Source organism: Frieseomelitta varia, unplaced genomic scaffold, assembly GCF_011392965.1.
Source record: "Frieseomelitta varia isolate USP_RPSP 00005682 unplaced genomic scaffold, Fvar_1.2 scaffold_504, whole genome shotgun sequence".
Taxonomy (NCBI): domain Eukaryota; kingdom Metazoa; phylum Arthropoda; class Insecta; order Hymenoptera; family Apidae; genus Frieseomelitta; species Frieseomelitta varia.
In genome coordinates, this window is record NW_025110262.1 from 56526 (window position 1) to 70047 (window position 13522).

The following is a 13522-nucleotide window of genomic DNA, read 5'->3' on the forward strand; positions in this document are numbered from 1 at the left end:
TATTGTTTATCAGAAATACGCATCTCGACGGAACATAGATGTCGTTAATCTAAATTCTTCGAAGTAGAGGTCGCAACAAATCGTGTCAATTTGCATTAATTGCAAAAAAACTCTAATTAAAAGGAATAATTTGTCAAGTTTCGAAACTGTGTCGTCCGTTTAAGACTCTTAGCTTTCCTTGTATATATATCATTTATATTATAATTGATAATTTAATAATTTATATTATAAATTGATTATATTATAATTTATTATATATTTATATCTGTTTAAAAATATTAGAAAGAATTGATTAAAATATATTTTTATTTTATTTTATATGAAAGATTGGTCGTATCAGATAAATATTTCTATAAATATTGTTATTTTTTATCCCGAGTTAGTTTCGTGCGAAATGCGCACGTATTGGGTTTAAATTGGTTAACGATTACAGCGCCAACACACGGTAAAATATATAATCACTTTCTACGATTCTCGAACTCGAACTCGATATTTTTCATGATCGATTTTTAATCGACATGTGGCGGTTAAAAATGGCGAAGAAAAGCACATCTCATCTATAAAGACAAAAGTATTATTCAGAAACATCATCTAGAAAGAAGTATAATGCAAAAATTCTCAGGTAAAAATTTAAATCAATAGTTGTTGAATTTGTGTTTTGAATTTTTAAGATAAAACGTGCGTTTTGGGCTCCAACTAGAGGTAAGATTTAATGTAACTAAATAATTATTACATATAATTTTCGACAATTAAAGAAATAATAGCATATAAACATTTAAACAGAACTCAGAACTGTGCTGAAAGTTAGTTATAATTTAATTTCAATCAGTAGAAATATTGTAACCTTGTAATTGACTAACTTGTTGTTATATATGTATGTGTGTGTGTGTGTGCATATATATATATATATATATATATATATATATATATATGTATTTTATTACATGCTTTTACACACATACTTCCGTGTGCTTGATTGCAGAGATACCACAGAACGCACAGATGTCACGATCATTAATGGACAATTTGATGAACTTTTACGGAAATTATTGGCAATATTTTATTCATTTTGGGTAACCTTTGGTATACAATTCATATCTATTTGAGATACAATTCACAATACGTAATTTCGTAATTATTTGGAATACAAAGATGAAAATGAAAAAGATTAAATTAATTAATATTTTATTTGGATATATACAGCTTACATATGCTATCAAATGTTCTTGTATTAAATTATCAAATTCAAAGTTTCCATACTTTACTGCATTATATGTACTTTATTATACTGTACTTGCTTTTTTTCAAATGTTGACTCGAAATTGAAACGGTTGAAAACAAGATTTCACACGCGTTTCTCATTTCTCTATTCTTTCTTAAATATATTCAGCTAATTTTGAATTAACGTTAGAAATTATGATTTGTACAAACATTTTCGAATATTTATAACACGCTACATGATGTATTACTAATGTGTGTACTTCCTACTCTAATAACGAACATTCAGAATACAGTTTCAGAATACAATAATTGTCTTTCATTTACAATTAACATCTTTAATATATGTAATATATTCAAGTTTCTTTATAATCATGTTCTACAGAAATAGTAGTATTTTCTAAATGAACGTATCCTTCTCCCTTTTCCTCACTAATCAGCTTTGTTTTCAGAAAGATTTTGTGACCGTGCGCAATGCGGTTGGTAGAGTCAGTGTTTGTTGCAAAGTATTTTCTGAGCAAAATGGCTGTTGTAAAATTAAATAGTTCATTTAAATTATAATTCGCAAAGTTAGAGTCAGTGAGTTTGCCGATTGTTGTTTAAACGTGCGCGTTGACAGTCTTTTATTTTTCTTTTCTCATATTTTTTCTTATTCAATACTCGTTTTCGGTATTAGAGTCAGTGCTCGAGAGGACAAGGTTTCTCCAGGAGAGATCAAGATCGTAAGTAGTTTTATATACTGTACTTCAATTTATTCAATTTTTCAAATTTAACAACAAAGTATAATGTTTATCGTTTTGTTTACAGACGCTTCACATCAGCATTATTTTTTCTTTTCTTTTTTTTCTTTTGTAATTTTTGGGGGAAAATTCAGAGGGTTGGCTCTGAAGCCAAGAATGTAAGAATCTTTCATTATCTCCAATCTAAGATTTCGTTTGCTTTGAAATATAAATTCTAACGTTTAACGTTTTGTTATAGATCTTCTACAGTCTCCACAACCTCTAATTTTCTAAGGATTTTATGATGCTTTAAAAGCTAAAAATGTAAGTACTTTAGCTTGTTGTACTTGAATTCTATTCTCTATAATTTCTATTGAAGTCGAATGTAAAATTATAATTATAAAATAAAAATATTTCATATTATTAGTCCTAATTTTATCATTATCATTATTAAAATTTAAATTTTGACAAATATAACACTGTGTCTTCAGAAACAAAATGTTTGTTGTTTTCTTAGAAAATTTTTCACGGCGTTTTGAATCAAAGCAACAAGTTTGGGATTTTCAGTGGTATCTACAATGATGAAGGTCTTTCCCGGCTCCAGTGCAGTATCGGTGATAATGTTCTTCACATTTACCCCGTGAGTCGCATGCATTTATGTTCCTCCGGTCACTCAATCATGTCGTGGAGGATGAAAGGTGGTCCGAATCGGCACGGGTGACTGGTTGTATACGTAGAATTTTTTATGAGCATAGTGGGGACCACGGGTATTTTTTATACCCGTGAGTAATAACATTTATTCAAGTTTTTTGTGTATTAGATTAGGATAGGGCTTCTTGCACACCGCGACTTTAACAACATTACAGTTTGAATATATACAGTTATAATAATTACTCGTAAAGTCAAAATATCTTCAGTATAAATGTTTGCAAAAGTAAAATATCCATATAAATATCTCTATAGAGAGATAAATTATAAATATTTATAAATAATTATTATTAAAACGATTTCGTTTTAAGTATTTTATAGTAGAGAAGACGGATATCCTCCGACTTCGTTGCTACCAAAGATGCAATTGTTACTTATTGATGTTAGTGATATTTTTTGTTGTAATAATTTTTAATTAATAACTGTTACAGTAATGAATAATTTGCAATTTCATTTTCCCTGTTAGTAGTTTTCCCTGATAGTATCGAGTGATTTAATTAATTGAGTTTTTTAATCATGATAATCATTCAGTGGAATTTGAAATACAATAATAAATTAGAAATTTTTCCGCAGAAAAATGTATGAAATTTTATGTGCAATAAGATACTTCGCGATACTTAGCCAGATTTTTGAATCAAAGCAACAAGTTTGAACACTGTCTTTGCATTTTCGAAAGTGTGCTTTGATAAAGAAATCGAGTGAGATTGTTTCTGTTCACGTTTAATTGTGATTTCGATTGTTTCAGTTTGATTGATAGATTTCATACCTTTTTTAATAAATTCAATGTTTTGTCCCGTAATTTCAATAATTTCTGAAAGAGAGTAGATGATAGAGTCATTACAGTTTGAAATAAAATAATACAATAGTCCGTTAGATACAAATTATAAAAAAACTTATCATTCTTTTTAGTTCAGGATTTTCAGGTTTAACCTCTTCCGTGTTCATTGTTAGGATCTCGCTCACGTGCCCAGGTGGCTACTTGGGTAGGTGAAAGACATTGGGCACGATGACCATAGTTTGCAATTTTATAAAAAATTTCTCAGCGACTGACAATGTGTTGGCGTATTATGCACGACGTATATATTCTCCGCATGCGTGTGTAGGATAGTTAGGATGTGGAATTGCGTTTCTATTGTTCCATTCATTATAAGTTGAAATATTTAAAATGTTTTATGCACTAATTTAAAATGTGAATTTATCACGATATACCTAATTATGTTATTAATTATATTATCGATCATAATAATGATTCCAAGTCAACTTGTACACGTATGTAGTTTCTATAGAAATTATATGTATCTTTCCTCAGTTATTAGTGTCTTATATTAATATCTTGCAAATATAAACGTGTTTTAATCACGTTTTACGCAATGTTCGCTAGCCATTGTCAGTCGATTTCAGGAAAATGGTATGTAAATTAGAGTAGAGTGAATGCTGCGTGGGTGTCGGAGGTCCTCTCGGGACGTTCTCTCTAGCTTAGGTCTGCGCCCGAGTGGTATGTGGAGTGAGTGTGTTGGTCTTTTGCCATTTTTTAAATATAGGGCGACTGATTAGGACAGGTAGCATACTTTCTGGCGTGAATGTGTTTAATTATAAGTAGGTAGGGCCGGGCAGGTTGGTACAGTCTCTGGTCGCGTCGTGGTCCAACCTGTTTCAGGAAATCCAATTTGAAAAATCGATAGTGAAATTGGTACAAACGGAGCATGTCACTTGTCCTCTGGTTTTACTCTTCGATTTTTCGAATTTAGTATCGCGGGTAGGTCGCGAATAGATCCCGAAACGAACGTTTATGTATGTAGGTATTGCTCGAGCACGCACATGCGAACGGACAACGATCACTATGATCGATGCGGTCGTCCATGTGTATTGAGGTCAGCTTCCGCAGTTTATCTTTTCATTTCGTCTTTGTTATATGTTATTTTTTGGTTTGCGACTAGAAAGACTCGAGCTAGAAGCCGAAGAGGCCCGGCAAACTGTCACGAAGGGGATCACGGCAAATGGCTTCTCATTCTCTGATGAGAATTTAAATGATTTCAGAGCATGAGAGTTATTACTACTTTGTCACTACATGCTCTTTTTCAGTATTTGTAGTTAAATTTTTTGTTTTTCTTCTTCATCGTCGTCCATTGTTTTGGGCAAATAGTGGGCTTTTCTTATTAACGTTGCGATTACGGGTTGAATTAGTGTTGCGAGAAATTGATTGCAGTTTAAACTAGAGTCGCCAAGTAATGATAATCGTGTTTGCTTGGATGATAGAGTGCTTGCGAATTTTACGATACCGCGATTGTCTTTGACTGTGTAATTTTGATTGTGAATTTTTCTGAAAATTATCTTAGAGTTATACGTAGTAGTAGTCTAATTTAGTTTGCTTCCTATCGTTTTAAATTGAATTATAGAGTCACTGCTTTTTCAAATTAAGTTTAAAGTGTTGGAAGTGTTTGCGTGTTAACTTTTGCTCATACAGTAACATACTTTTGTATTGTTAATAATAATTTCAGTTTGGTTTTAGAGTTAGCGTCGCGACATTAGTTCGTCGCGATTTCCAATTACTTTTTCTCTTGTTAGTGTTGCGGTAATGAATTCGGTCGTTTCTTCAAGTACCGTTTTGCGTTTGCAAAATTCTTCCACTGGATTCGTGGAAAGCTGCTCCCGAGGCTCCTGACGCAGCTACAAGAGCTGTACAGTAGTCATTCATCCCAGTAATCTTCAGCATGGTTGCACTTTAGACGCGTTGCAATTAGTGTTTCTGAAGACGAGTGCATGGATTAATAGCATTGCGTACTTATTTTCATTAAACATGACCAAGCACTCTTTGCGTTTGATATTGAAAATTTTCTTCAATTAGTATTACTGGCGAGTTAGTGTTGCGAAACAAGACAAGATTTGTTGTTCGGATTCATGTCGAATGTAGATTTGACACTAGTCCTTCTGGTTACTGGCTACGGTTAAGAAAAATTTCCTCCAGCACTCAACCTAGGAAAATATAATTTGCGCCGTACGACGCATTCCTTTACGCACACGTCAAATTTGTAAAGATATTTTTTCCATTGGTCGATTTTCCGACATGAAAGGAAACACTCTGTATTTTTCATTAAATCTTCATGAAATGATGATTCATATCAAATAAGTAACGAAATTTTGTGGCTATTGTAATATTGATAGGTAAAGTTTGTTTATAAAAAAAATTTTGAATAATATTTTCATTTACGCTGTGCTAAATTGGAGAATAATAGAATTCATGTTATTTGCCATACTCGGTGCACTCTATAATTAGAATAGAATTGTTAAAAATTTAACGTGAATTCGAATATGTGATAAAAGTAAATGAGGAAATATGATTTTAACTTTTTAATATTAATAATAATTTAAAGTAGTTGAAAATTTAGTTAGTTGAAAATTGTTTTTAAGAATGTTTTACAAAGTATAAATCATTTACAGTTGAAAGCATGTATTAGTGACTTTAGAATTTTAATTTACTACATAAAAGAATCATTGCAAGTTCGTAAAATATGGATATAGCTGTGACACGCAGTAGAATGATTCCTGTTAGTTGCTGGTTTCACGTTTTGGTATTGAAAATCTGATAATGCTATAATGGATCACGATACTATGTGATCAATCTCGATCGTTTCACTTGACGCAGTTTTCCAATTTTTTTAAACGTAGAATGCGCTAGAAGCCATTAATTTTTTACTATGTCGTTGTCGAAAAGATGCAATGTCTATTTATACATCCCGTCTGTGTATTATACTAACAGTTTTTATTAAATGGGTACATAGATACGATATTTATTCGACTTTTTTCATTCGAATTCATGTAACTGATGATAGTACAGTGAAGTAACTCATTGCGCTTTGAATAATCTGGAAATGATAACAAGTGATAACAAAATTTTGTGATCATTTGTGAAATGAATCGCGATAAAAGATCATTACCGCGAGGAACGTTTCCATTGACATGGTCGCCATTTTCAAAGCTGTTATTTTGCTGAATGCGGACGTTCTTGCAAGCAAAAATTTATATGTATTATGGCAATTTTTAGGGAATATATACCACATTGCTTCGCACCTAAACGAATCGGTCGTTGTTTTCAATTCTTACAATTGCAATAAATTAGAAATTGCTAAGAAATCTCGTTGAAAAGTGAAAAGTATGAAAAAGAACATACGCGGCAGCGTGTACTTCCTCATTGTGGTTCAATAGCCTCTGTCCAGGAAGGCAGAGGACGAATATGTGAATAGCTTGTGCAAATGTAAACGATCCAAATCGTATCATGTCGGCTGCGTTACCTAGTTTCATCACAGTCTAAAAACAGCAAAGTATATTTACGTACACTTACACGAATGGACAAAGAAAACACCTCTGAATTTACCAGCCATTCTCAATCTTTCCGCGATATACCTTGGATAATAAGCGGAAAAAGTAAATTAAAAACCCATACGGATTAATCTAGATTGGCCTTTCCCGCTCTTTACTTTCGCTTTCGCTTTGCGGATCCACGTGACATCTAGCATTTCTTTCGTTCGTGTTTTGTTAGAAAAGAAGAAACACAGGACGTCAAGTGCCAAAATTGGGAAAAGCCGCTAAACGAGAAATTTACCATCTAAATTTTACTTGTTAATATAAATGTAAATGATCATGCTGCGAGTTGCTGAAAAGAAATGTATTTACATTTATTTAATTACACGGTGTTCACTTAATAATGACGACTCGTCTTAATGGGAAATTTGGTGGCACAACAATAATCATTTCGCGGCATGTTGGCTGAGAATCACTGGCATACAGGGTGTTTGGATCTCAACTCTGTGTGTGTCAGACCTTGTGAAAGTCAATTAGTTGTTTGGCAAGTCATTTTGAGTGAGAAATGTTGCACAGGGTGTCACGTAATTGATGGTACAAGCGGGAAGGTGGTGATTCTACGTGAAAGACTGAATAAAAAATATAGAATAAAATTTTTTTATTCACACGAAGCGCTTTGTTTCCGAGAAAAATGGCTTTGAAAGTTTATCGAGTACGTTTGTGCACTTCAGATCAAGATTCAACTAACATTTGCAAACGTTCCCCAATGTTCGTGCGCGAAGACACAGAATGTCTACTTTTCACCAAACTTTTGTCAGTTTAAAAATTGTTGGATGAAAAGTGATGTCCACGTGTTGTTGCATGCATAACTGTGCTCTTCTTATTAAATTTCTACAAACATTCTTCCTAATGAGTCATTTTTGTAGTTTCAATGTTGCAAACGTTATAATAATTTTTTCGTTTAATTGTTCAACGTTCACTATGTCGCTGACCTAATACACCATAGATTTTTTAACATGATCCCATAAGTAAAAATCTAGCGGTGACAGGTTTGGAGATTGTGGTGGCCAAGGTATTCCTCCATTGCGGCCGATCCAATATTGGTAATTTTCGTTTGAAAAATTTCTCACGATTGAAACGCGATGGTGCTCCATCTCGTTGGTAAATTAAATTTCTTCGAATTTCAATAGGAATGTCTTTCAATAATCGAGCTGAATCTTGATCAAGTGCACGCGTACTCTATAAACTTTCAAAGCTGTTTTTCTCGGAAACAAAGCATTGTATGAAAAAATTTTATTCCATATTTTTTATTCAGTTTTTCAGATGTAGTATCACCACCTTCCCGCTTGTACCACCAATTACATGACACCCTCTATATCACCATGAGTTATCTAACGAGAATAGCTATCGAGTTTGAACATTATTCTTGTATTCATTGATGTTGTATTTTGAAAAATTTGTAAAATTTGTTAAATCAGACTGAACTGTTAGCGTGATAAATAAAAGCCAGCGTAAAACATAGCTTGAAATAAATTGTCATTGAAGTTATAATTAAAGTTAAGTAGCTTGAACTGTTGTTTGATTATTTCTTTTCAGCTACTTTTCGCTACTCGTCTCATTGTCTCGAAAACGGAAACGATCCGTGACGTATGTATGTGACATTTTGTGGACAAACGTGTCGACAAACTGTGACTAAGATTGAGATTTGGAATTGTCTTCGTATGTACGAATATTTACCTCAACTCCTGCAATGGTAAGGCAGACAACGTTAAAGAATAATTGAGCGAATATAGACTTGGTGAACAGTGATTCAACAAGTTTCGAGTATCTATAAAAAATAAAATTCATTCATCTCTGCCGTACAAAGGAAATGAATAAAGAAAGAGGTAGTAATATGGCTCCTGGTTTTAAATCTCATTCGTAATCTAAATTTTATACTAATAAGATAATAATGTGTTTTCTCATGTCGCACTGCTACAAACAAAGGGAAAAAATAAATAAAAAAGCAGCTCGGCCAAATCTGGAAAAATAGAACAAAATAAAAAATAGCATGCGTTATATTTTATATTAGAATCTTTTGCACGTACAAAGCAATCATAAATTGTGTATAAACTACCAAAAGTAAAAAATAGATTTTAAATACTTAATTAATTTTAAATATATATATAAAAGTATTAATTAATTATTTACTGCACATGTATAATTCATCATACATTATATCACTTCATGACAAAAACAGAAAGAAATGGAAAGAATACTGTAAATATTTAAAGCACAATGTACCAGAATCGAAAATATAATTGATAATGTAATATATAATTTTAAAATATTGAAAGAATTATTTGTCACTACATAAAATGTTGGATTTGTTGTTATCGTTGCACTGCATTCAAGTTTAAGAGAATATTTAAGATAACTTCAAAGATACACGTATTATACGTGCAATTTTTTGACAAAAGGACGGAAAGTTACTTAATTCATTTATAAAGGACAATCGATCGAATAATACACATTAATAATATATATTAGTGTTGAAATGTTGCGAACAAACTCATTATACAATCTGATATATTGGTATATCGTCATGTCGAATATTTTGTTGACATAACACAAATATGAAAATCAGCTGATGGGACCAAATTATTGATGGGGAGCCATAATACCATCCTCTCCTCTAACATGTATGTACGTCAAGATCACTGACTTGATTGCATTTTGATGCTCTTTTATACAAAGGAACAGTTTGCTGTGCATTTGTTTCTGTTCTCCCGATAATAATTCGATATTTTTACGCATTTCGAGCAAGCGACGATCCTTTAACTTCATCAAGACATTCGTATCTAAAATGTGCACAGTTCTCAATTCAAAACTGGAAAAAAAAAAAAAAAAAAAAAAAAAAAAAAGAAAGAGAGAAAAGAAAAACGTCTTGCTAGAGTGAAAAATGTCGGAACACGATAATATTGAAAATGATGATAGAAATATAAATTTCACCTGACAATTGCAAACAAAGCGTAAGCGTGTTGCGCGTACAGCATGTACGTGGTATCGCAAGAAGCAATCAAATTGGCGATTATGGCTATTGTTACGTACGAATGTACGAACAGATAGTAAAAGTATTGTTGCGTATCCACGCCGTAATCGAGTTCAATGGGGAAGCTTTTCTCTTGAGAATAATTCGAAGGTCTGATTAGATCAAACGTTAATGATACTGCTGGTATCGTTATGTAAGCCACCACTGTTACATAAACGTATGCTAAAATGAAAATAGACGACACTATTATTTTACTTTTACTATTATAGAATTGTAAAATAAGAAGGAAAAGTCCGCTCTTGGAATCTGATACGCATACAGGCATAATAAAATGTAATTTTGCTCCCTTGCATGTCATAGTATTGAAGAATCACGTTTTCTGGACGATTCATGTAGTAGTTGTGATTATCTTTAATGGACAAGAGTACATCTTTGATCTGTAACGAGAAGGATGTTAATGAAAAGCTTTAGAAGATTTATATACATTATATATTATTTAATAAGAATTAGAAGAAATGAAAATAATGTCTAACAAAATGTCTAATAAAAATAAGGAAAAGAAAATTCTACATAGTGCAGGAATTATATCTGAATGCGTAACGATAAAAAAAAATTATCTAAATGTTACAACTTTGTGAAAAAAGAAATCGTATAACAATATCATGGTCCTATTTTGAACCTTGATTGTTTTAGTCCGTTTTTCAAAAACGTTCGTATCTTTTCACATTATACAGCGAACGTAAGGATATTCTTATTCTCGAAAATTATGAAAATTCAAACGTTTTTGAAAATTTTATTTATGACTAAATTTACTCTTTTGGTCTTTTGAAAGTTGAAATTTTCTCTTTACAACGTTATTTTCTCCTTAACACTTGCTGTACGATTTTTTTCGCCATTTTATTCAACATTGGGATTAGACGCCAAAAAATTTCAAAATTTTCTTCAATCTTTGTCCAGAGTTCGATAAAATGGCGAGAAAGATCTAAGGGGAGACTTCAATTTTCAAAGTGAAAGATTCGTAGATTTATTCACGAACAAAATATCTTTTAATACTTTTACAGATGTTTGAGTTTTTACAATTTTTAAGGAAAAAGTATTCTCATTACACGGTGTGAAAAGAAAAAAATCTTTGAAGAAAGCAACCTCAGTAATTGTTAAAGTAGCGATTTTACATTTTAAAATGTGATCAGACGAATCGTTATACGATACTTTTTTTTATCAAGCTGTGTGTTAGTTTAAATTATCGATAATTTTTCATCGTTGTGTGTTCATTTATAGTCTTTATATATTCTTTTTCATTTCAATTGCATTCATCGTTCGTTCCAATTCGACAATTGCGCGTAAAAAAAGGTAAAATGGTATATTATTTTGCTCCGTAACATTTATTTTCTTAACATATTTTTCATAACAGAGTGTACCACCAAACATAACAGAATATGTTATATATTGCAAATGATATTCACTTCCAAGTCTAATTGTTACGCGATACTCATCTATTCGTCTTTCCCAAGATGCCTTTGGAGATCTTTAGTTTTAAATATTATCGATGGTTGCAACGAATGACGATCCAAACAAAATGATGAGAATGTTAAACGAGATAAAACCACGATATGAAGCCTGTGAGATCCACGCGAGAATGACAGAAATTTAGTCTATTTGTAATAATAAAAGTATTTAGCAAATTTAGATATCTATCTTTTCATTTCATCGTACAACTAGGTATTAATTTTGTCGTTAATCATTGGTGTCGATTGGACGGATGAGGATTAATCAGAATCAAACTAATTAATCGTGCTCCGCTCTGAATATTTATTGAGATGGAGAAAGATACCTTCTTCGCGTTAAAAATTGTGTTGAGATACATCGACATGGAGAGGAAGAGTGCTGTGATCGGTGGTATGCACTCGATGGCTAAATCGACATTGACGTTCCACGCGTTGGACAATCCTCTAATCTAAAAAAAAAAAAGAAAAAAGAAAAAGAAAAAAATGTGTAAAGCATAAAATTACAAAAGACAACCAAATAAGAAACCAAGTTCAAATCTGACACTCGAAAAGAGTAGAAAAATTCCATGCCAAATTATCGCATTTTGCTATAAAAATTTCCATTTCGCTAAACGAAACACACTGTTCAGCTTTCAAAGTAAATTTGTTTCATTGTACTGTACTTTGAAAAAACAAGAAGCAATCGTTTGATTAAACGATGGCGAAATATTTGTTACAATGTAGAAAAGAGAGGATGATGTGTATAGTAAGTTCTACAGTTTTTAGTTTTAACTGAATTTTAGTTGGAAACTAAATTGACACGTCACGCCGCGTTAGCACTGTCCGTTTTCCACCAAGGAAATCAAAGAAATCCGCCGCACGAAGGGTTTATTTTTATCTTATTCTGACGTGAAAATCGTTCAATCGCTTTAATAACGAGCAATCGTTTCGCTTATTAGATGGAACGTTCTTCGTTCTTGGAAAATAACGTAGAAAAAGTAGAAGCAATCTTCCTTCATTAGCTGTCGTTGGCTGTCATTTCACGAACGTGTCCAACATCGGGGGAGTGGAAACCCGATTCAGAGAATCTTTTGAAGAACGTGGAAATTTCGTCCTCGCGTTCAATGAATGTAAAACGACGACGAATTAAAATGATTAACTCGTTAATGATTCAACGAGCAAAGTGTTCGTCGATTCCCTTTGTGCAATTCTTCTGTCTAGTGATTCATCTTCGCTTCTTTACCACGGTTGTGTGTTGGATCGATGAAAGAAGTGCGACGATAATCGGATATGGACGATATGGATTTCTTCGAGCAGCCCGGTTTCCGATTAAACAAGCGTCTTTTATCCATCATCGGAGTGTGGCCGTTTCAGAGGCCTTTGCCAAAATTATTGAGGCAAGGTGTCGTTTTGATTTCGATTTTCGTTCTCCTGGTAGCCGAGGTAATTCTAGAAAAAGAAAAGTTATATACACGTATTATGTACATATACAGAGTGTCCTTTAACTGTGGCTGGATACGACTTAGGCTTTGTTTGAGGAGAAGATCAAGCTTGAAAATTTAGTTTGTACAGAATGATTCACGCAGATCCTTTGTGTTCTTACTTGAGTTATTAAAAAATTATATCAGAGGGAAAAGATGAACAAAGATAGACGATCTAAATAATAAATGGAAATAAAGTGATCAAACGATCGTATTTTTATAGACGAAACTATGTATAAATACACAATAGGATTTCATCGATTGTGTTGTAGTTTGATCGATGATTCAAGAAATTCCATGCCAAATTATCGCAAAGCTGCTTCACTGTGATTTTGTTTCTGTGATAAATTAGACTGTGGATTTTTATGTAGATTTATATTTTTCTCTACATTTAAGAAACTAATCTCGTGAGAGTTGTTTCTTAAATACCGATTATATCATACTTTTTTATACATTAGCCATTTTTCAACTTTTGAGTTTCGTTCAAAAATCCACAGTCTAATGATAGTAGGAAACAGATTGGAGGCGAGGAGAGGAGAGAGAAGAAACTTCAGGTGTCGATGGAAATTTAGATTTTTGTGT

At 32.4% G+C, this 13522-nt stretch overlaps 1 protein-coding gene across 1 annotated transcript; it reads right to left on the reverse strand.

Annotated features, from left to right (window-relative positions):
* Positions 1-6422: 6422 nt before the first annotated feature.
* Positions 6423-12901, reverse strand: LOC122533201 (odorant receptor 13a-like). Its single transcript, XM_043662671.1, has 9 exons — positions 12620-12901; positions 11807-11929; positions 10295-10412; positions 9936-10197; positions 9649-9813; positions 8682-8772; positions 6814-6950; positions 6581-6713; positions 6423-6508 (listed from the first exon to the last, which is right to left on the reverse strand). The coding sequence occupies exons 2-9, from the start codon at positions 11843-11845 to the stop codon at positions 6458-6460; spliced, it is 996 nt and encodes a 331-aa protein (XP_043518606.1). The 5' UTR covers positions 11846-11929; positions 12620-12901; the 3' UTR covers positions 6423-6457.
* Positions 12902-13522: the final 621 nt, after the last annotated feature.

Coding starts and splice junctions, on each gene's coding strand:
- LOC122533201 (XM_043662671.1), bottom strand. CDS start 11,845: ATGTCGATGTATCTCAACACAATTTTTAACGCGAAGAAG. Junction 10,198..10,294: donor AATTACATTTTATTATGCCT/GTATGCGTATCA, acceptor TTTTCATTTTAG/CATACGTTTATGTAACAGTG. Junction 6,714..6,813: donor GAGGAAGTACACGCTGCCGC/GTATGTTCTTTT, acceptor CGATTCGTTTAG/GTGCGAAGCAATGTGGTATA.